This window comes from Chelonia mydas, chromosome 2 (assembly GCF_015237465.2).
Source record: "Chelonia mydas isolate rCheMyd1 chromosome 2, rCheMyd1.pri.v2, whole genome shotgun sequence".
In the NCBI taxonomy this organism is placed as follows: domain Eukaryota; kingdom Metazoa; phylum Chordata; order Testudines; family Cheloniidae; genus Chelonia; species Chelonia mydas.
The window spans coordinates 172,561,044-172,585,930 of NC_057850.1; the positions used below are offsets into that span (position 1 = coordinate 172,561,044).

The following is a 24,887-nucleotide window of genomic DNA, read 5'->3' on the forward strand; positions in this document are numbered from 1 at the left end:
GTCATTTAGGTCATGAACAAGGCTCCACTATGCGCCACTCTTTGCATGTCGTCTATAAATTATAAACAAAAAATAAATGTTTGAAATTATAATTATGAACAGTATTCATCTAATTTCTGACATCAACATCATGATTGTTCTCACTGCAGTTAACTTGCATCACATAATTTTGTCCATCTGTCTGAACTATTCTAGTTTAATTGCATATTGCTGCACCATTTGACATTAATCCCACTCTCTTCTCCCCCCTGCCCCCGTCCCCACTCCCAACACAGTTTCAGCCTTCTCTTTTTGGCACCAAACCACATTTATCTGGTTTGATTCCTGTTGTAAACACCCCAGTTCATTACCTTCAACAGTTATTTTAGAAACTATGGCAAGGATTTACAATGACTCCTGATTCACTACACTATTTATATGCTCCTCTTCCACTTATGTCATGTCACCTGCAGTTATAGTTCAAACTTTCCTTTTATAATGGACAAGAAACAAAATTGTATTTTGGTCTTCAACACAGCTTTAAAATAAAAACCCACTGTGGTGAAAAAGCATAAAAATTTATAGATGCAACTAATCTTAAAATGTAGTAAGAAAGTAAAGGGGGAAAGTCCATTTAGCAGCTAGGTTAGCATAGTTCCTGGTTATAAGTTAGCTGGCTCCTCCTGCCTCATATTATAGACTCTCTATCTAATAACAAGTAGTACTTTGAACTTCCATAGCAGCTATTCCTTTTAATCTGGTTTTTGTTGTAGCTTTCAGAGTACAACTGTTTATTAATGCAGTGAAAACAATCACATACCAGGAAATATTGCTTGCCTTGCTCTTTGTATTGATCTAGTGACCAAAAGCCCCAATCAGAATTAGGGTCCCTTTGTACAAACACATAGGAAGGCAAATTCTCTGATGCAAAGAACTCACATTCTGAGGTCCCAAGCCAAAGCCCATTGAAGTCAATGGGAGCCTTTCCATTCACTTCAGTGGGCTTTGGAATAGGATCCAAAGTCCTTTAAAACACTCCATACAGGTTCAGAAGATCCACCAACATGAGCTCATTGCAGGATCAGGTCCTCAAGACCCGATGAGTGAGTGTGTTAAACACTAGGGGGGATGATAAGAGAAACAGAAAAGAACAAGTGGTTCCATAAATAAGCTATGTGCGCAACTCGATTGCTCTGTATTATTGTCATTTAAAATAAAATACAATTAAATATCAGCACACCCCATTCCCAGCAATTCCAGCAGGCCTTCTACCTAGCCATTACCAGTTGGCGTTTTCCTGTAGATAGCATAGTAGAAGTGAAACTTGACGTGAACAGGGCTCCAAATGGCTGCCATGATCTGACTGAAGGACCTGGACAACAGATTTGTGCAGACTCTTGGACTCTGCTGGGCTTAATTCTATAGTCCTTAACTCCTGTTGAATCCCGATACAGGACTGAAGTATTTTGCCTTCACACCTTTTGCTATTTTTCCTCTTGTATTTTTTTTTTAGCATGATTGAGTTAGTCATACTGCTCCTGAAAGATACATACGATATCTCACTTATCAACATGATGGTCAGTAGCTACTTTTCATAACCTTTATCTGCACCATGAAGTAGGTGTCACTATGCGGGTTGAGTCCATTTCTCCTATTTCCTGTTTAATACTGTTCCTCTCTATGCTTAGAATTTCAGAACCCCTTTATAAAAGTAGTTTAAAAAGGAAATACATATTCCAAAAGAGCTGTGCACTCTATCTTGTCAACGGATGCATCCCATTGACTGGCATTGGGATAGCGTAATACAAAAGCCCTATGACCTCTGTGAACAGATTTCATAATGGAGCCCCTGTTGTTAGCAGTTCCCATCTCTGAATCAATATAATGAGTAAAACTATGATAAAATTTCATAAGACATATATAAAATACATAAATATTTAAGTATTATATAAACTCTATTTCATGTATACAGCAGTATTTGGATGAGTTATGTAGTATAACTGAAAAATATTTATTTACTTTACAACAGGCTGGCTCATTATCATTATTGCTTCATTATTTCCCTGTACTCCCCTGTCTGTCTATATTCATTTGTTGTCTTATACGTAGATTGTAAGCTTTTTGGGCCAGAGACTCTCTGTGTTGTACAGTACCTAGCACAATGGGTACCGGGTCAATGACTGGAACTCTTAGGAGCTACGACAATGCAAATAATAAATCCTGACCATTGTGCTTTGAGGTGGTGTTTTTTTAACTGGATATATCAAATCATTAATTTACTTTTTTGTTATATTACAATAATTTGTAGTGTTATTGATTACCATGATGCTTGCATGTTGTTGTAAGATGCTTGCATGTATTACTGGTGTATTTAATTTTGGGTACTAGGGCCTTGATCCTGCTCCCACTGAAGTCAATGGTTTTTTTTCTGCAATTTTTTTTAATAGGTCAGGATCTGGCCCTAGATTTGTAATAATTTGGCTCAGTGTAATTAAGATGTTTTAAATGGTTTTGGCACTTCATTGTTAATTCAGCTGCTGTCACTGTTGAGCTGTTAATAGTTCCTATCTTCAAATACAATGAAGATGATTTAAATGTAATGGTGCAAGAATGATCTGGAAATGGGAATAAAGCTATGTTTACACTAGAATAATAGCCTCAGATGTAGCTGCATCAGCGTATACCCCTAGTACAGACATAGTTTGCACCAATGCATCATACCCCAGTTTCACTTGGTGCAGCTACTCATGTGGGTAAGATGGCAGTATAGACAAAGTTTGAGTCAGCAGACCTAGGGTGAAATCCTGGACTCACTGAAGTCAAAGGGTGCTTTGTCCTTGACTACAGTGGAGCCAGGATTTCACCCCTGGTTTCTTTGTCCATTGTACCATTGAATCACAGGTTTAATCTCAGTTGCTGAAAAAAGACCATGGTTTGTCCTTATCTACATTTGCAGCTGAACCACATTTAGTACCAGTTCACCTGCACCCACTGCTGACACAGTTAGCACAAATGGTTCAGTTTCTTAACATGTGGAAGGCCCTTGTGGGTACCTCTATGCAGCTCACAGCAGTGAGCCTCCCAGCCTGGGTTGGCAGGCTCAGGCTCAGGCTACTGCACTAAAAATAGCTGTGTAGGTATTGTAATTCCAGCTGGAATTCAGGCTCTGAAGCCCACCTCCTCCCCTAGGCCTCAGAGCCTGAGCTCCAGACTGAGCCCCAACTTCAAAACAATGTCTAACCAGCTATTATTAGCACTGTAGCATGAACCCCACTAGCTTAACTCTGTCAATCTGAACTGGGAGCCTTGTTGCTGCAGGCTGTGTAGACATACCCTGTATCATACTGAAAAATAGGAAGAGTGATATTTAACCTCCTTTGTAAAGCACTTATATAAATCTCCATAGATCTCCGAGCACTGGGGATTATTGTCCTTAAAAAAAAGAACATTTGCACTTCAGAATTTATACTATAAAGGAAAGTGTGTGTGTGTGAATGTTTGTGTTTTAATTCCAGAATCATTTCATCTTGTTTGATATACGACTATCATTTAAAAATATTACTTATAAAAACTGGCAGAAATTCACACAGAGAAGGACTAAAGGAAACTCACTCCACACTTCAACGGATAGAAACAGCAGGAGCCAAAAGCGTTGCCAGGTAAGTTTCAGTGTGTATTGAAACATTTGTTTTCCTACATGTATCCCTGTTCTAACATGAAACTACTCACTAATACCCTATCATCCCTTCTGAGCTCCACAGTAAATTGTATTTGCCAACCAATTAACACCCAGTTTATCCTTACAGCCTAGTGGCTGTACCACTTCCTTGAACTATTAACTCTGCATTTATGCTATTAACCCTCTTAAAGCCCCATTTACACCAATAAAGTCAATGGGAATTTTTTCCATTGACTTCAAAGAGAGTGGGATTGGGTCTTCAGTTTTAAAAAACCTGAACAAGTTTAGAAGAAAACTGAAAAGGTAGAAGAAAATGTATATTAGATATAATTTTAGAACAATGCTATACTCAGATAAAATATTTCAGTGCACACTGGAAGTGTACTTGAATACAGTTTTTAGTCTCCTGCTTTTACCACTCATTAAAGATAAAGTCCCATCCAATGGAAATTATGCCTAAAGCACATAATCAAGAATCCAGAAATCAGAGCTCTTTCTCAACCTGTCATAGATCTCCTGTGTGATCCAGTGCCTCCATTTTCCCAGTATAATGGGATTAATAGTACTTTCCTATTTCACAAGGACGCCGTGAAGCTTAATTCATTGATATTTGTGAAGTACTATATCTTTGGGGAGACTATAAAGGTGCAAAGCATTATTGTTCATTATAAAAATTATTGAGCAGGCATTTAAAATGTCTTTGTTTGTGTGTATAATCATGTAATTGTTCAAGGTTTAATTATGAATTTACTAGAGTTTTCCTTTTAAAAGGACTGTTTGGAATAGACATATGGTTAGAAAATGTAATTCTTATGTAACTGTATTTTTTCCTCTTGTGCTGTGCATGACTTCTGTGGTATCTTGGAGAGAACAATAATGATGTGTGAAAAACTCCTCAATACAAGATTTGAAAGGGGGAGAAAAATGTCAAAACTGAATTTAGATGATGTACAGTTATAACTTTTACCATGATTACTGTTGAAGAAAGATGTGGAGATAGGGTTCTAAAATGAGACTTGTAAAACGTTATTAACTGAACAGATTTTTGCAGAGAGAGAGAGAGTGAGAAAGTCATTGTGTCTCACATGATAACTACAAGGAAGACAGATATAGTTGTAGAATTTGGTTCCTATAGTGATACTTATTGGAACTGCTTTTATTTGATAGAGTAAAAGGTATTTTAGATGCTAATGGTTGTAGCAGTAGAGAAAAATATGTTTTCAGCAATAGCCATTGGATATGCAAAGCTATTTAATATGATATACACCAGTGGTTCTCAAACTTTTTTTGTGTGTGGAGCACTTGAAAATTGCTGAGGGTCTTGGCAGACCACGTAATGAGCTTTCCAAATGTTGTTTGTACTGTTAGCTAACTATTGTAAAATGCATTGGATAAAAGCGCTATATTAAAAAAAACCTTAATAAACATTTTTTTGTTCTACAAATAAAAGCACACAACTCATGTTTTAATATCAGTAGTCTTACCTTTCTAATATGATGGATGTGCCCTCTCTCCCACACCGCGGCAATCCCCGAGCTGGGGCTGGGAAGGAGCGGGGCGGGGGTGTCTCTCCCCCGCCACAGCAGCCACAGAGCTGAGGCTGGGAAGGAGGGCCATCACTTTCTGGCCGCCACAGCCCTAGACCTGGGGAAAGTCGCCTCTTTCTCTGGCCGCCGCAGCCCTGCTCATCCCAAATTCCACCCCACTCCCTCTTCTCAACCCACTGCCCCCTCCCACCTACCCCCTATTCCTCCTAAGGTCACCACCTCACCTTACATGTGCATCTTCTCCAGGGTCCAGGCACCTAATTAGAGGAGCCACGCCTGCATGGTTCCACTAATTAGGTGGGTGGCCCTTCATTCTCTCATGTGCAGCCACCCAGGCGCACACCTTAGAGGGAGCTAACCACGGACCACCTGAATGGAGCTCGTGGACCATGGTGGTCCGTGGACCACAGTTTGAGAACCTCTACTATACACTAAAAGAAAAGGAGGACTTGTGGCACCTTAGAGACTAACATATTTATTTGAGCATAAGCTTTTGTGAGCTACAGCTCACTTCATCGGATGCATTCAATGGAAAATACAGTGGGGAGATTTATATACACAGAGAACATGAAACAATGGGTGTTATCATACACACTGTAATGAGAGTGATCAGGTAAGGTGAGCTATTACCAGCAAGAGAACAGGGGGGAAAAAACCTTTTGTAGTGATAATCAAGGTGGGCCATTTCCAGCAGTTGACAAGAATGTCTGAGGAACAGTGGGGCGGGGGGGGGGGGGGGGGGGGGAGAAGGAATAAACATGGGGAAATAGTTTTACTTTGTGTAATGACCCATCCACTCCCAGTCTTTATTCAAGCCTAAGTTAATTGTATCCAGTTTGCAAATTAATTCCAATTCAGCAGTCTGGAGTCTGTTTTTGAAGTTTTTTGTTGTTGAAGAATTGCCACTTTTAGGTGTGTAATCGAGTGACCAAAGAGATTGAAGTGTTCTCCAACTGGTTTTTGAATGTTATAATTCTTGACATCCTCCTCTTCTTTTTGCGGATACAGACTAACACAGCTGCTACTCTGAAATCTACTGTACACTGTATACATTTGAGATGGGGTGATCCAGATCAGCAATTGTTAGAAGGTGTACCAGAGAGTCTTGCTAGGAGAAGGATGTGTATTAGCTTTTCTCCAGCTCCTACTGTTTGAGGGGCATGGATCAGCAATCATGCGGACCCTGTCTGTACCCAACCCAAGCTGGGGAAGCTAATGATCCTACTAGCGGACCAAATTCGGTGATGAATCCTGGTCACGTTCCACCTGAGGCACGTTGCGCATACACTAAGGCCTGCTCTACACTGGGGGGCATCGATCTAAGTTACGCAAATTCAGCTACATGAATAATGTAGTTGAAGTCAACGTACTTAGATCTACTTACCGCGTGTCTTCACTGCGGTGAGTCGACTGCTGCCGTTCCCCTGTCGACTCTGCCTGTGCCTCTCGCGGGGCTGGAGTACAGGAGTCGATGGGAGAACACTCAGGGGTCGATCGCTGCCCGCCGATCTGGCGGGTAGTATAGACATACCCTAAGACAAAGACTGTTTGTTTATAGCTCTTTTAAGAGCTGCAGAGATAAGCTTCTCAGCAAACATCCAATAAATTGGGACAATAACTTTAAAATGTCAAAGGAGAAACTAGCCACACTGAACAGCAGTCTATTGATTCAGTCAGACCATCAGCAAATATAGCTGCATTGGTCAGCCTTGGTGCCTGCTCCAGCTCCCCAGCAGCAGCTCGAGGGCTGGATTAAAACATCTGAAGGGCCGGATGCGGCCCCCGGGCTGTAGTTTTCCCACCCCTGCACTAGACTATGTTGCGCCTCATTATTAAATTATCATTGCTGTGGTCAGAAGTCACACTGAGTGCTAAACGGAGGGAGCTAGTAGTGGTCCTAGAACCATCTGTGGTAGTCTGGGCAGTACAGCTTCCCCACATCTGTGAACCAATCTGTGGTCTCCCAATGATACCTGTAGCTATAGGGGCAGATCCTCAGCTGGTGTAAACTGTCATAGCTCCACTGAAGTCAATGAGGCTGAGGTCAGTGAACATCTTGACCCATGGTTTTTCAAAACCCCCAAACCCAACTCAGGGTGGCTATGAAAAGACTATAAATAACTTGTGGATCTTTAGGAAAATCAATATCAAGCTTTCAACCCTAGCAGTCAGTCTACAGTGGTTTGCATCTGTTATACTGTCAAGGCTATCTTCAGAAGGAAAGGGACTATAAGCTTACTTTTGCTTAGTTAAAGTTGAGATTCTCCTTTTCTAAGGCCCTTCCGATTAGGGGGCCCACAGTGGCAAGCATGTGGTTTTACAAAGGTGGTTTTACACTGTATAAATGTGTATTATTAATAATAATTAATAATAGTGCAGGAGAAAAGAAAACCTCATATTGTATCTTTGTTACCAAATACAAGAGCAAAGAGTCACGCTATGCAACTAATTAGCATCATATGCTTTCTACAGAATGCATAAGTAACCTGGGGAACTCTCTGCTGCAATATATCACTGAAGCAAAGGGCTTGGTAAGATTGTAAAAAGAATTAAACATACATATAAATATATATACATATACATACATATAAATATATATACATATACATATATATATATATATACACACACACAAAAGAGTATCTTGAGTTATATTAAATAGGATAACATTTACAAGGAATATAAGCCCTTATGGTTCTGGACATAAACAGACCACTGACTACTGGGGGTTAGCAAGAAATGTCCCTGATAGACATGTTAGCACATAATTACTGTGATGAAGTGGCTGGTGTTCATTTTTCAGTTTGAGTCATCTTCAGTTTCTGCAGTTTTGTTCACCAATTGCGTTCAGATGGATGAATTAGTAATTTGCACTTTCTAATTAATGTGCATCTGGCTTCAAAAACAAGTACCAATGGAATTATTCCCCATGAAGCGGATGTAGTTCCAGAGCCCCCACTCGAAAACAGCAGGAGACTGTTTATTAGGAATAGGGGAATCTTCTGAAAAAAGAAGTTAGTTTTTTCTATCTCAGTAGATCCATAACACAGTAAAACATTCTTCCACCAGGTCCTCTGCCCTTTGGAATGTTTATTCAAAGGTTGGGTCTCACTGCTTCTGGCCTGAGGGTTTCTGGACTAGCAGGATGCAATCTTAGCCTGTTGTCAAGCAATTTGGGCCTAACTTTAAAAAATTGGTCCTGTTAGAAACCGAAGGTGTCAGCAATGTCATACAACATTCTGCGTTTTTTCCTAAAATGTTTCCTATATTTTTCCTTAAAATCAGACATCTTAGCACATAGCCAAACTATGAGTTCTGAACGATCAAATTGTCAACATCCTATCCAGCATTCATTACGAATCCTTTGATGTGTATTATGCAGCCTTTTTAGAGTAAGGGCTTGTCTACACTGGCAAGTTTTGTCTCCGAAAACTGCCTTTTGGCGACAAAACAGTGATAGCGTACACACTGCAATGGGACTTTTGTCTAGAAAAATGTCCAGTTGTGGTGACAAAAAGCTTTCATCCCTGCAAGAGACTTTTGTCTTTTCCCCTCCCTTTATTGTCGACAGTCAGTGTAGACAGCGCGCCTTTTTATCCCAATTTTATTGGCTTCCAGAAAGTGTCCCACAATTCCCATGCTGCCACTCTGGTCAGAGGTTTGAACTCCACTGCCCTGCAGCCAACCCGCCCCTTCCCTTTGCAAGCCCAGGGAATTTTAAATCTCATTTCCTGCTTGCCAGCTTCCCATGTGAGCTTTCCAGGTTGCTTCCCAGGTAAACATGGCTGGCTATTGCACCAAACGTGCTCCCGCTTGGACCACTGCTGAGTCGTTGGATCTGATCAGTATATGGGGAGAGGAGTCTGTTCAGTTGCAGCTGCAAGTTACCCATAGGAACTGGGACACATATGGGCAAATTTCTTGAGGCTTGTGCGAAAAGGGCTATGATCAGGACATGCAGCAGTGCACAGTGAAGATAAAGGAGCTGAGGCAGGCATACCATAAGGTGCAGGAGGCAAACCATCGGTTTGCCTCCTGCGCCTTAGACCTGCCGCTTCTTTAAGGAGCTGAATGCTATCCTTGGTGGTGACCCCACCTCGATCGCTGATAGCCCCATGGACACTTCGGAGGCAGCAGAAAGGGGGGATAACCCAGAGGCTGAAATTCTGGATGAAGAAGTGGAGCTAGAAGAGGATGTGGTGCTCCCAGCAGGGGCGCCAGGAACTTTTCTCCACTCCAGAAGTGCTCTACAGGAAGCAGGGAGCAGATGAAATGCTAGGTAAATTGCTGTGGCTTGTGTAGGGAATCGAAAAGTGGGAGGCAGGTAGTGCTGTATGTGAGCTGGACATTGCCCTGTGTAGCTAATCTGCATGGCCAAGCAGGGTGTCGATGGACATCGAGACCTGCAGGGAATCCTCCAGAGAGAGGCTCTGGAAAGTTTCCAAGAGGTACTTGTTAATCCTCTGCCACAAATTCCAAAGGATTGAAGCCTTGTTAGTTCCCCCATTGTAGGAAACTGTACTATGCCACTTGGTAATCACTGGAGCTGGGACCAAAGTGGCACATGGCCGAGCTGCATACAGACCGGGTTGAAAGCCTCAAGCATGCAGTAGTTGTGCTCTGGTTTCCCTGCTCACCCGCAGCAATGAAATGTCAGCAAGCAGGTTGGCCATCTGTGAAAAAGTGTGTGATAATTTTAGAATGAGTTCCCTGCAAAGCTGCCCTGCAAGCCGTGACCGTTTTGTCCGTATGCACAACCGCCTTTCCGACACTCACCATGACTGGGGTGCTCACGGATCTGTGTGCCTGCCTAGAGTCAGTGAGCAAGTGATTGTTACTTTGCAAAAGGCCCTTGTTACTGAAATATTTCAATCGTTTGCTGGAATGTAACAATCCCTCTTCTGTGCAACATCCACAGTAGTGGAGACCTTGAGGAACACACCACACACCCCTGCCGACCGGCTTCAGCAAATAAGGAAGAATCCGAGATGCAGCAAAGAAGACATGCTCTGGGAGGTGCTGCAGCGCGATGAGAGACAGACCAGGGAATGCAAAGAGTGCTGGGAAGCCAACGCAGCATTTGCTAGGCAAGCAACAGAGCAGATGATAAAAGTGATGGAGGATCAGACAGAGATACTCAGACTTTGATACAGCTGCAGACTGAGCAGATCCGTGGTCGACCTCCTCTGCAGCACATACACAAGTCTTTGCCAACCCCACCCCTCTCCATGCCCACACATTCCTTTTCCCTTCACAGCAGTCTTGAGTTTCCCCATCACTCCCCCCCCTCTCACAGGTTGCACAATGATAGCTGGCGCTACACACAGTTGTGAGGTTTTACCCTTTTTAACAATAAATAAAGGCTAAGGTACTTAATGGTACAGCATTTTTATTTTGTGTTCTACAAAAGCGTATAGCAATCAATTCAATCTGGGGAACAGGTTTCTAAAGCATTTTGTTGCAGCTTGGGCCCCAAAATTGTATATGGATGCACCAGGGAAGCAACTCCAAAGCAGACGTGTTAGTGCCCCTCATTGTCAAAGTGGTTCCTCAAAGCCTCTCTGATGTTAATAGCAGCCCTCTGGGCTCCTCTGACAGCCCTTGCATCTGGATGTTTAAACTGTGCAGCTAAGCGCTCTGCCTCAGTGCTCCGCACCTGAGCAAACATTTCACCCTTAGATTCACACAGATTATGCAAAGTGCAGCAAGCAACTATGACCACAGGAATATTATCCTCGGTAAGGTGCCTGCCATTGAGACACTTCCAGCGACCTTTCAAATGGCCAAAGGCACATTCGACTACCATACGGCACCTGCTTAGCCTGTTGTTAAAATGCTTCCTGCTGCTGTCCAGGTGCCCTGTGTAAGGTTTCATGAGCCAAGGCTGTAAGGGGTAAGCCGGGGCTCCCAGGATTACTGTGGGCATTTCCACATCTCCCCCACTGTGATCTTCTGTTCTGGAAAGAAAGTCCCCACCTGCAGCTTTCTGTACAGGCCACTGTTCCTGAAGATGCGTGCATCAAGCACCTTTCCAGACCAGCCTGCATTGATGTCCGCCGCAGTTAGGGAAACCCACCTCTGCAAAGCCATTCACTACCTCATGCGCATTTCCCAGAGTCACGGTCCTATGCAGCAGGATGCAATTTATTGCCCTGCACGCTTGGAGTAACACAACCCCAACAGTGGACTTCCCCACTCCAGGTTGATTTTCAACTGACTGGTAGAAGTCTGGATTCGCCAGCTTCCACACAGCGATTGCAACATGATTCTCTATCGAAAGGGCAGCTCTCATTCTGGTGTCCTTGTGCTGCAGGTCGGGGGCCAGCTCAACACATAGCTCCATGAAGGTTGCTTTTCGCATCCTAAAGTTCTGTACCCACTGGTGGTCATGCCACACCTGCATGACAATGCGATCCCACCAGTCAGTGCTTGTTTCCCTAGCCCAAAAAGACGGTCTACTGTATGCAGCTGCTCTGTGAATGCCAAAAGCACTGATAAGTTGCTGCCGTCCATATCACACTCGTGTACCTGCAGTTCATCCTCTGTCAATAACTTTGCGAGTAACTCTCCTGCCATGCACGATGTTCTCACGGCAGCTAACAACGCATAGGAGAGATGTGCGGGATCCATCCTCTCTCACTGCAGATGCTGGGGCGCACTACAAAGACTGACAGTTGGAAAAACCGTGTGAAAGGAAGGCCAGACCGGCACAAAAGGAAGTCAGAAAGCATTGGAGGGCTGGGACACAAAGCGGTGCATGACGGACAGTTTGCACATCCCAGGATGCGCCGCGCTTCGTTTCCGCCTTTCTACAACACCATGCGACAGATGGTGTTGCCAGGCACTGTGGGATACATACCCACAGTGCATTGCTCATGCTGTCGACAATGGTGCTCCGAATGTGGACACGATCTGTCCACATGGAGCAAATGTAGACTTGCTTTGGCATCTTTGATTTTGTCTATTTTGTGTGTGTGTGTGTCAACATTAGTTTCATCAACAAAACTTTCTAGTGTAGACAAGCCCTAAGGTACTGGTACTATCTGAATGATCAAATCTAAAGCACTCTTATTGCCCAAGGGAATTTCCTAACCCCCTCATTATTTTTATTAAAATATATTTTTAATGAAATTTCAAGCACGTATTTTAAGAAGTAAAACTATCTGATATTAGCATAGTAATAAAACACCTCAGGACGTATTAATGGGTCTTTGTTGGACTTCATGTTCTGGCACAGGTCTCAGTCTTGTGTCTCATGCCGGATTGTATTTGGAGGCGTTCACATTAATGCTACAATGTTTTCATCTACATATTCTTTCTCCTCTGGCTAGAGTGATGGTTTTATTTTATTTGAGGCCAAATCCTGTAGCCCATACTCTTCAGAAGGGGTGAGATACACCTCTGTGCAGAAGGCAGAGACACATTCTATGCACCTCGGTGCAGGGGTAAATTTCACCCAGGAAGAATCCCATAGAAATAGAAACCGATGGAACTCCTCAGTAAGTAAGAGCTGCAAGACCCTTTAGTAGTAATTCTTCTCAGATAGGAACATTATAGATGGAATTTCCAAAAGCACTCAGAGTTGGCTTAACTCTGCTCTCATTGAAGCTAATTGTAAAATGACTTCAGTGGGAACTGACTTAAGCCAATGCTGAGTGATCTAGAAAATCCTGCTCAAATTCATAGCTTTATGTATCTCACTGCAGGAGGATAATTTCAAATGATTATTTAATTAAGTTTAATTAAAATGGTACACACAGCACTTATAGGACAAAATATACAGCTGTGTGGGAAACTATTTTCCTATCCCACAAATATCATCAAAAGTTTGATGTTTTTCCCCATCTTGAATCAGGATGTAAAGTGTAAATTTCAAAAATATTTCTGATGCAAAACTGATATTTCCCCCACAATTCAGGACGAAACATTTCATTTTGCTAATTTCAAAATGTTTAGTTTCAGTTTCAATCTTTTTTTCTTTTTAAACCTTTTGGGGGTCTAATTAGCTTAAATTTTGAAACAAAAAGTTGTTTTGAACCAGTAAACTGGAATTTTTAGTTTAAAAAAAATGTCAAAAGAACAAATGTCTGAACAATTTCAAAACTTTTATTTTCAACACTTTTTGAGTCAAGAAATTTGTTTAAAGTGCCCCGTTTCGCTTTCAGTTTTGATGAACTGGCAGTTTTTGATTTGCAAAAAAAATTGTTGAAAAATTCCCAATCAGTTCTAATAAAATTCCTCCCACTTATATAATCAGTATTGTGCTCTAGAACTTATATACTGGTTCAATGTATACTTGCACACTAAAACAGAGATATGACTCTGAAGTTGTAGGGAGTGAAGGACAATGACCTATAAGTGCAGAAAAGTATTAAAATTTGGCTGAAATTATAATTATTTTAATTAAAAGGAATTGCCTAAATCCTTAAATAATCAGAAATTTCATAGACTGATTCCCAGGTAATTAGCCCATCTATTCCTTAATATTTCAGTTTCTTTCATTATAATTTCTGTTGGGTTCATTCAAGTTTACTGTCTATAGCTGTACCTCCCTGTGCTGTGATCCCGGCAAGATGGGTCAGTAGGTTCATGGCATAACCCCAAGAAGCATCCAGATGCTGCAGGAAGTACTATTTATGATTCCGCAAGTAGCACCCTTCCCTTTGAGTCAATGCTGAACAAGTCTGCTAGTATAATGCTAGGGAGCAGTGGAGATGCTGTTTGGCAGACAAAGTTTAGAACTGAAGTAATCTGCACTTGTGGTCATTAAGCATCTTGTGTTGCTTTTCATAACTGCTAATCTAATTGTCACAACAGGAATCTAACTCATGTAACTATATTCTGCCTATCAAAACCCCCAATTTCAATGCAGCTTCAATTCCCAGATAATCCTGCAGTTTCATTTGGATACAGTATTCTTTATTTCCTGTCTCAAATTGTCATCTTGCACTGCTGTAGTCAGTTAAGCACAGTCCTGGTGTTGAGTAACGTGACGAATCCATATCCTTTACTCACCTCTCCTTGAAGTGTTGTGAAGCTCAGTATATCCGTGTCTGTAATATGGTTTGAGATCTTGGATGAAAGGTATTACCGAAATGAAAAGTGATATTCTGTGTGGAAAAATATACATTTAAATGGGGTCTGCTGCAAAATGTAAAGTTAGAGTGCTGCGGTATTTTCCATCTCTCATGTGATATTAGAAAACTGATCACTATGGACTAGATTCTCTCATTACATCAGCTGATTTTACACCAATTGAGAATCTGGCCCTATATTTATGAGAAGAATTGTTTAATTAGAAATCCTATTTTTGTTGAATTAAGAAAGAAGTAGGTTATGTAAGTGTCTCTGACCTCCTTTTTGAGGAATCCGTGATTGTCACCTAGCAAGACTTATTTTAATTTAATGGATGCATTTTTATTAAAATTCCATGGAAACATTTTTAAAAAGCAAATAAACATCCTGTGCCACATTTGCAACCTAAACATTTATCATTTTGTTTTAGTGTGTCTGAGAGCTAAAATATAAAACTGATTGGAAACACAAATAAAATTGAGTGGTATTTTCATTGTCCAAACTGAGATAAATGCCAGAGTAAACAGTATAAATGGTAAACAAACAAACAAAAAAACCCCACAGACAAAAACCAGTTGATTTAGATTTTTCAAATTCTTTCTCTTTCTCTTTCAAAGGAGTTAGCGACCTTCCTTCTTTAGGTTACTTTCTTTTTTTAAAAAAATTATTTTACCCTGACAGTGTCCCATTAAAGAAGAATCGCAATGGCAGTTGTATATTGAAGGCAGTGCTCTCACATAGCCCTGAGAGTATAAATATCACAATCCAGTGGCTGGCTGGTAATTAATTTTCAAATCATAGGTAATGGAGATGGCAAAATGCACTTTAATGAACTGTACACTGAGGAGGACACATTCTGCCTGCTCTCCAACACCACAGAAGTGCCTGGATGCAGGAAAACCAATGCAATTCTGCTATCCGAAAAGGAAGGAAGTCTGTGCAGGTATGCCCGCCATTGCATACTATCATGCTCCTGGCAAACCAGCATGGAGAGTTGTTTCATGATCTGTACTGTGGGACCCCGAGGCCAAACGCCTTTCCTCTCATGGCAGAGAACTGGTCACAGAAGCAGCATACTAGCAGCTGCAGAGTGGTACTCCACATACCCCCATCCTTGGTGTTGCATGAACAGCCTGATCGAGCGCAATGGGAATCATTCCATTGGTTTCAATAAGTGTTCGATGTGGAACTAAGACGGTTTACTTGTTCATAACGTCTGAATGCACTTACTCTCCATGGTAGCCCTATGCTGTACCTAGCTGTTACGACTAAATAAGCAAAATACACACACAGTTCAAGTTAAAGCAAGCTCCATTAGTTGATGTATTATTAGAGCTGTACAATCCTTTTACAAACTCAAAACCAAACAAAAACAAACTTTATGGAAGATGTTAAAAATTACTTCAGAGTTGTTTGGAAGATCTGAGTACACTGGGATTTTGTTTTGATCCCTGCATCTGGCTAACATTAGTAGACTGTGATGAACTGCATAAAATATACTTGGTTTCTGCTGGTGTATTGTGTGGATTTTTTTTAAAGGTAATTTGCTTTTCAGGGCATGGACTATGTTTACCTCTGAGTCTAGAAAGCCTTAGTCCCTAAAAGACAGTAAATAATAAATGGGCTGTTATCTATACATCCAAAATGCCTAATCTTACTCCCATTGAAGTTAATGGAAGCTTTATCATGGAAGTTGGATCTTGATGGATATTGAGAAAATATGCAGTTACTGGGACATGGATGATCTTACTACTTCTGTGGCTAGGAGTCTGTAGTTAATTATGTTTGATTATGGCATTTACCTCTGCATTTCTGTATTTGTTTTCTGGTGATGGTAACCACCTGGCTTGTATTTTTGTAAAAATTTGAAAAATCAGTGAAAAGTATTACAAACGTAGAACATACAGACAAAGACACACGGATGCAGAGCCTGGAGCACAGTAATGCTTGCCATATGCCACTGTGTTGCTGTGCTCTGGTTGCAGGTCAGGCAAGCATGTGCTTAATTCAGTACTGATAGATTTAAGCAAGTCTTACCAGGGAGGGTTGGGACCAGTGTTTAAGTGCTTTCCTGGACTGGGGCTTCTCTGACTTAAAAGCCAAGTTTGCTTGATGTTTAGGTCAATGGTGGGCTGTTTTAAGGATTGTTTGGGTAACTGGTTCAGGGCAGGATAAATATTTTTTGTGGGTTTGGCAGAAGAGACTCAGGTTCTATTCTTAGCTCTGCCACATATTTGATTTTGACCTTGGGCAAGACACTCAGGCCCCAATTTTCAATAAGTGGCCTTTAGTTCTGAGAACTTTATTTTTTTTAATGTTGGTTACACTACATAGAGGAAAAAAAATTCAAGCCTGGTTGACCCAAGTTAGTTATCTTAGGTGTCTAAGTATAGAGATGTTGCCTGATATTCAGATATGCAGAGCACAGGCAATGGGAGCATAACTCATGTTGCTGAAAACACCCAATCGGAGAACTGAGCGCTCCGCACTTCTGAAAATGAGGCCACTAGATGCCGTTGGGTGGCTAAATGTAGATTTAGCTGCCTCACTATGGGAATCCAAGCTTGACAATGTTGAGCTATAAGACTGAGCACCCACAACTTCATTGGATATCAATGGCCAATACTCAGCACTTCTGAAAATTGGGTCCTATGATGTCTTGCTCTGGGTGGCCAAAAAGTGGAGACACCCAAAATTAGTGACACCTTGAAAAAGAGAATCCTTTGGCTCATAGATAGATAGATACTAAAGTCAGAAGGGACTATTATGATCATCTAGTCCGACCTCCTGCACAACGCAGGCCTCAGAATCTCACCCACCCACTCCTGCGAAAAACCTCTCACCTATGCCTGAGCTATTGAAGTCCTCAAATCGTGGTTTAAAGACTTCAAGGAGCAGAGAATCCTCCAGCAAGTGACCCGTGCCCCATGCTACAGAGGAAGGCAAAAAACCTCCAGGGCCTCTTCCAAACTGCGCTGGAGGAAAATTCCTTCCCCACCCCAAATATGCTCAGCTAAACCCTGAGCACATGGGCAAGATTCACCAGCCAGATACTACAGAAAATTCTTTCCTGGGTCACTCAGATCCCACCCCATCTAACATCCCATCACAGGCCATTGGGCCTATTTATCATGAATATTTAAAGATCAATTAATTACCAAAATCATGTTATCCCATCATACCATCTCCTCCATAAACTTATCAAGTTTAATCTTAAAGCCAGATAGATCTTTTGCCCCCCTGCTTCCCTTGGAAGGCTATTCCAAAATTTCACTCCTCTGATGGTTAGAAACCTTCGTCTAATTTCAAGTCTAAACTTCCCAATGACCAGTTTATATCCATTTGTTCTTGTGTCCACATTGTTACTGAGCTTAAATAATTCCTCTCCCTCTCCGGTATTTATCCCTCTGATATATTTATAGAGAGCAATCGTATCTCCCCTCAACCTTCTTTTAGTTAGGCTAAACAAGCCAAGCTCCTTGAGTCTCCTTTCATAAGACAAGTTTTCCATTCCTCGGATCATCCTAGTAGCCCTTCTCTGTACCTGTTCCAGTTTGAATTCATCCTTCTTAAACATGGGAGACCAGAACTGCACACAGTATTCCAGGTGAGGTCTCACCAGTGCCTTGTATAACGGTACTAAAACCTCCTTATCTCTACTGGAAATACCTCTCCTGATGCATCCCAAGACCGCATTAGCTTTTTTCACGGCCATATCACATTGGCGGCTCATAGTCATCCTATGATCAACCAATACTCTAAGGTCCTTTTCCTCTTCTGTTACTTCCAACTGATGCTGTCCCCAGCTTATAACTAAAATTCTTGTTTATTAATCCCTAAATACATAACCTTACACTTCTCACTATTAAATTTCATCCTATTACTACTATTCCAGTTTACAAGGTCATCCAGCTCCTCCTGTAGGATATCCCTGTCCTTCTCTAAATTGGCAATACCTCCCAGCTTTGTATCATCCGCAAACTTTATTAGCACACTCCCACTTTTTGTGCTGAGGTCAGTAATAAAAAGATTAAATAAGATTGGTCCCCAAACTGATCCTTGAGGAACTCCACTGGTAACATCCCTCCAGCTTGGCAGTTGATCTTTCTGTCTCAGTTTCTCCATCTGTAAAAGAGGGATAATATTCAGCTGCCCCAGAAGGGTGTTGAGATGAGTTAACCTCTGTAAAGTGTGTTGCTCTCATTCAGTGGAAGGTGATATTATTATACTATATGGTGTTGTCAGACGTTACAGCAGTGGGTGCTGCTTTATTTACTTCTTCCCCCTCCCCACCTCTTTTTCTCTTCCCCTTGTAGAAATCAAGGAAGAATGCACATCATTTGGAGTAAATAGCCTCCCCCCCCAAATTAACCTCCAGATTCCTAATGCTGGCCTTGCCTGCTGTTTCTGTCTTTCAATATTTTGTACCATTTTCTTCTCCTTCAAGAGCATCAGGAAGGAAGATGTTTTTTAAAGGCAGGGAAAGTGCTTGGAGCTCAGATCCGGCTCCCCCTGAGCACTGAGGGGGCCCGTGGGGCCAGGCGCTCGCTCTCTCTCTCTCTCTCTCTCTCTCTCTGTATCTTTAAGATCCCCTCCTCCACCTTGTCCCGTCGGCCCCTCCCTCCGTCCCCCATCTCCTGCTCGCTCCCTCGCTCGCGCTGTGTCTCAGCCGCTGGGCTCTGCCTGACTCGCCGCCTCGCCAGGCTCCCTGGACCAGCAGCCATGGCCGACATGAAAACGGGCATCTTCGCCAAAAACGTCCAGAAACGGCTGAACAGGGCGCAGGAGAAGGTCAGCGCAGAGCTGGGTGGGGGGAGGCGGGGGGCTTGTGCACCCTCGGGCGGGGGGGAACAGGTGCAATGGGAGGGTTGCATCCTCCCGGGACGGATGCGAAGGGGAAGCGGCCGCAGCAGCAAGGGGCTGCGGTTGAGCATCCCGGGCTGGGGACTGGGAAATGCATCGCTCTGGGGGGGGGGGGGGGGGGGGGGGGGGGGGGACGCAGGCTGGCAGGGCTGCAGAAGCAATGGCACCGGGGAAGACCGCACTGGCAGCCACACACAGCTGGGGCCGCTGCAGCAGCCCCCGCGCTCCGCCCTGACAGCTCAATCATGGCAGGGTTCCTTCCTCCACAGAGTGACCAGCCCCAGATTAGGGGCTTTGTCTTATATACGTAACTATACACCCCCCCCAAAAATAAGTGTCTTGATTTTTCACACTTGCTGTCTGGTCACCCTGTTTGTCCAGCCCCTCTGCTGACCATGCAAAGGTCCACCCCCGACCCCCCCTTTGTGCTGTCAGGGCTCACCTTTAGCTGTAAGCGGGTGCCTGTGGCGGGCAGGAGGCGGGGCTGCAGCTGGTTTCATATCTAGGGGGTCGGATGTATTTGTGGACTTCACTGTGGTGGCATTAAAAAGCAGGGAGTGGAGGGGGGGAAATGATGTCTGTTTTGACCCTCTTAGGGCAAGAGAGGAAAGAACCCGTTTCTTTAATGGTAAGTAGGCAAGATCCCTAAACAATGGCTAAAAATCTAATGGGGGCTGTCTTGTCTTGTAATGCCTGTGTGGCCTGTTAGAAGCAATATTGTATGCCCTTCCTCAGAAGGTCAGGAGGGAAGTGTAAACTCTAATCGATGCGTGCACTACAGTGTTTCCAGTGAAACAAAGTCAGTAATTACAACACACATACTGTGAATGGCCTTTGTTTTAACATATACTTGTTCAATTAGGCTTTCTTTGAATCCTGTACAATGACAGAAGGGACGTGTAAATGCATCTCGATTCATTATGGAATGTAAAATAATCCAGGGAACCATTATCACTTTAATTTTAAATGCCTGTATAACAAAATACTTTGGATAACTACCAAGTAACATGGGGTATTCTTGCCTTAAGGACAGGAAAGCTACTGCTGTCAGATATTATATAATATAACTGGCCCATTTATTCTTCAGCTTGACTGAAATACTCTTATACCATTGTGCAGATCAATCAACCTTAGTTTTCTCAGAATAAATATTGTGCGACTAAAGTGGATTTATTTTGTTTTACTCCATTGTTCCCCTCCCTCACACACTGAATATTCCAGGGTTTCATCTACTTGCAAAATTATTGGATAATAATCTTGCTTTGGCATTCAGAGAACACAACTGGGTCAGATCCTCAGTGCATGTTCTCTGCCGTGGCTCCCTCAACAGCAGTAGAGAGAGCTACATTGTTTGACACCCGGTGAGGGTCTGGTCCGTATGTTTTGTAATTAAAGAGAGGCAAAATATTGGGAGAATTTTAGGCCAAATGGCAGCACAGTAGAATGCAGCACAGTAGAAGGAATACATCCGTCGCCTTGATCTGTTCACCGAAATAAAGGTTTGGCTGTCTCTTGTCCCCACCTCCACACATGCACACTTTCAATACTCTAAGAGGATTGTATTTCCTTTAATATCCTCCCAAGCTCCTCTTGAACTAAAGTGATCCTCCTCACCAGGTTCACTTGGCAGCTGAACCTTCCTATGAAAGAGGTGGTTCTAGCTACCTTCTAAATCACTCATGTCAGTAATCCACAGTGACCACAGCATAGACTGCTTTAAGGGCTCATGTCAGCATTTTCATTAGCAATTGCTTGGAGTTTGGAACTGTAATTGTGTTCCTCATTTTAAAAAAAATGTTAGTCATGATACTGAAAACTCATGAAGCTGATCACATTTCAGTTGTTAAAGGATTTAGAGCCCAGTCTTTAATCAGAGAAAACTGTCACTGAAGTTAACAGGGAATTTGCAAAAGTCAGTATTGCAGGATATCCACATTAAGCCTTATTAATTGAACCCAGTGGGTATAAATGTGCCACACACATTTTTCCAGCTTTAAATCTCTTACAGCTATGGAAATATAAATACAAACCTTGAATTTGGGCACAAAAATATTTGTGCAAAATGTATATATGGAGAAAATATATGTTGGCAGTGTGAAGGTTTTACCAGCATGAGTTTGTGATAGCCATATTCCATGTGAGTGGCAAAGTCATCCCAGTTGAATGCCAATAAAACCGGTAACCCACACTATCTGCATTTGCTACACATTTTACATAAGTGCTCTAGGGAGTTTTTAAAAATTATTTTACTGATGCTATTTTTCATAGCTCGCTGCCTTTGTACCATATATTCAACGCTACAGAGTTTCAAGGGAGAAAAAATATATCACAGATAGAATGTAGAAATAATACCATATATTTTTGGTTTACAAGGAAATTAAATTTTATCAATGGGTCTGGTAAGAACATAAAGTGCAAAAGTGCAGCCAGAGTAGATTATGATGTTGCCAGATAGAGATATGTCTTTTCTCTGTTCAAGGTTTGCATATGGTTTTATTGCTTAAAATACACAGACCTGTACTACACCCATTCCTTGTTGTCCCTCACAAAATCTCTCTTGCTATTCTGCCTTCAACATCTACTTATTTTTTCCTCTACCTCCATATTTGTCTCATGCTTCTGCTGACTTTTTGTTCTGCCTCAGACCCTCCCTTTGGGCTACAGGGATCTCTTCTCAGCTATCTCCCATTCCCCAGACCTTTCTCTCATACTTAAACCACCAGTTAGCTCTGGGTCTCCATAATGGTTATATGAGCAAAATTTCTTAACATTTTTTTGCTAATATTTTTAAAAGCATAATTGAGAATACTAAAAGCTCCATGTGCAGCTATTTAGGTTTTATTTAAGTTTTTAAAATAAAAGGGGTGGGAGTTGCAGAAATTAACAGATATTTATGCATTTTTATACAGGCTTTTCACTGGTGTGATATCACACATTTTAAATGATTGGAAGTCTGATTTCTGACTTCATCGGTACAATGTGATTGTGTGATGTACATACTGTACAACATGCGTAGACTTCAGTGTGCTATCTGGTATAAAAGAGCAATATGTTAGAAATGAATGAGTTCTGTTTATTCAGTTTATCCCTGTGATTTGCTGACATTCTAGCAAAAGTATAAGTATTTTCTGCTCTGTTTTGTTTTTGTTTTACTCCTATAATACCTGTACCAAGGACATTGATGTTACAAGATATTTAATGCCATAGGTCAAATCCCAGACCTAATAGCCAGATTATGGAAAAATATCTTTTTAATGATAAATGACATAACTTTCAACTCCCTGTGTGTGTGTGTGTGTGTATACACACACACACACATATAAGGGCTGTTGATTAATTGCAGTTAACTCATGCAATTAACTCAAAAAATTAATTGTGATTAATCGCAGTTTTAATTGCACTCTTAATAGAATACCAACTTAAATTTATTAAATATTTTGGATGTTTTTCTACATTTTCATATATATTGATTTCAGTTACAACACAGAATACAAAGTGTATATTATTTTTGATGACAAATATTTACACTGTAAAAATGATAAAAGAAAGTTTTCAGAGTAGCAGCAGTGTTAGTCTGTATTTGCAAAAAGAAAAGGAGTACTTGTAGCACTTTAGAGACTAACAAATTTATTTGAGCATAAGCTTTCGTGAGCTACAGCTCACTTCATCGGATTTTTAAATTCATCTTATACAAGTACTGTAGTGCAATCTTTGTTGTGAAAGTGTAATTTACAAATGTAGTTTTTTTTGTTACATAACTTCACTCAAAAACAAAACAATGTAAAACTTTAGAGCCTACAAGTCCACTCAGTCCTACTTCTTGTTCAGCCAATTGCTAAGACAAACAGGTTTGTTTACATTTAGAGGAGATAATGCTGCCCTCTTATTTACATCACCAGAAAGTGAGAACAGGCATTTGCATGGCACTTTTTTAGCTGGCATTGCAAGGTATTTACATGCCAGATATGCTAAACATTCGTATGCCCCTTCATGCTTTGGCCACTGTTCCAGAGGACATGCTTCCATGCTGATGACACTCATTAAAAAAAAAATGCATTAATTGAATTTGTGACTGAACTCCGTGGGGGAGATTGTTTGTCCCTGCTCTGTTTTACCTACATTCTGTCATATATTTCATATTATAGCAGTCTTGGAAGATGATCCAACACATGTTGTTCATTTTAAGTACACTTTCACTGCAGATTTGACAAAACGCAAAGAAGGTACCAATGTGAGATTTCTGAAGATAGCTACAGCACTCGACCCAAGGTTTAAAAATCTGAAGTGCCTTCCAAAATCTGAGAGGGATGAGGTGTGGAGCATGCTTTCAGAAATCTTAAAAGAGCAACACTCCGATGCAGAAACTACAGAACCCAAACCACCAAAAAAGAAAATCAAGACTTCTGCTGGTGGCATCTGATTCAGATGATGAAAATAAACATGCATCGATCTGCACTGCTTTGGATAGTTATAGAGCAGAACCCGTCATCAGCATGGACGCATGGCCTTTGGTTTGGTGGTTGTAGCATGAAGGGACATGTGAATCTTTAGCTCATCTGGCACGTAAATATCTTGCGATGCCAGCTACAACAGTGCCAGGAGAATGCCTGTTCTCACTTTAAGGTGATGTTGTAAACAAGAAGCAGACAGCATTGTTTGCTGCAAATGTAAACAAACTTGTTTGTCTGAGCAATTGGCTGAACCAGAAGTAGGACTGACTGGACTTGCAGGCTTGGACTTGCAGGCTCTAAAGTTTTACATTGTTTGTTTTATTTTTGAATGCAGTTTTTTTTGTACATAATTCTACATTTGTAAGTTCAACTTTCATGATAAAAAAATTGCACTACAATACTTGTATTAGGTGAATTGAAAAATACTATTTCTTTTGTTTTTTACAGTGCAAATACTTGTAATCAAAAATAAATATAAAGTGAATCCTGTACACTTTGTATTCTGTAAAAAGAAAAGGAGTACTTGTGGCACTAACAAATAGAGAGACTAACAAATTTATTTGAACATAAGCTTTCGTGAGCTAGACGAAAGCTTATGCTCAAATAAATTGGTTAGTCTCTAAGGTGCCACAAGTACTCCTTTTCTTTTTGCGAATACAGACTAACACGGCTGCTACTCTGAAACCTTTGTATTCTGTGTTGTAATTGAAATCAATATATTTTAAAATGTAGAAAACTTCCAAAAATATTTAAATGAATGGTATTCTATTATTGTTTAACAGTGCGATTAATCACAATTAATTTTTTTAATCGCTTGACAGCCCTAATATATATATAATATATTAAAATGTATGTGTGCGTGCATGTGTATTTATTCACTAAATTAAAATTGATATGTAAATATTTTCTTGTTACATTAGTATATTGTCTTTCTTCATATTAGGTAATCAATCAATCTTTTATTTATCGATATATCGCTATTTAAATGTTAAACAGTAGCTCCAATGTAAATGTACACACTATATGATTCAGCAGTCTCAATCGTTTTTAAAAAAAGTGTATGTGATATAGTAAACTTTTGGCCATTGAACAGTAAACTCAATAATATCAACAGCAATACTGTAAGTTTTATATCATGCCTTGTTTCTTAAAGGATTCCAAAAAGCTTTGCAAACTAATCACTACACCCATATCTGGAGTGTAATATGACAGCTGTTTGACACTGTGCTGTAACATTACAAAACGATTCAAGACAGAAAAAGAGAAAGAAACTGTGTCCATTTAAAACTGTAG

At 41.2% G+C, this 24,887-nt stretch overlaps 1 protein-coding gene across 4 annotated transcripts in view; it reads left to right on the forward strand.

The window, feature by feature from the left end:
• The first annotated feature begins 18,890 nt into the window (after positions 1-18,890).
• The window catches only part of AMPH (amphiphysin), a 168,389-nt gene continuing 162,392 nt past the window's right edge, over positions 18,891-24,887 (forward strand). For 2 of the 4 annotated variants that reach the window (XM_037890028.2, XM_043540566.1), the window contains exon 1: positions 18,912-19,071. In XM_037890028.2, coding sequence (XP_037745956.1) covers positions 19,003-19,071 — 69 coding nt within the window. In that variant the 5' untranslated portion in view covers positions 18,912-19,002. Of the gene's footprint in view, positions 19,072-24,887 lie in introns of all 4 variants that reach the window. The other 2 variants (XM_037890027.2, XM_037890026.2) reach the window with 2 other exon arrangements.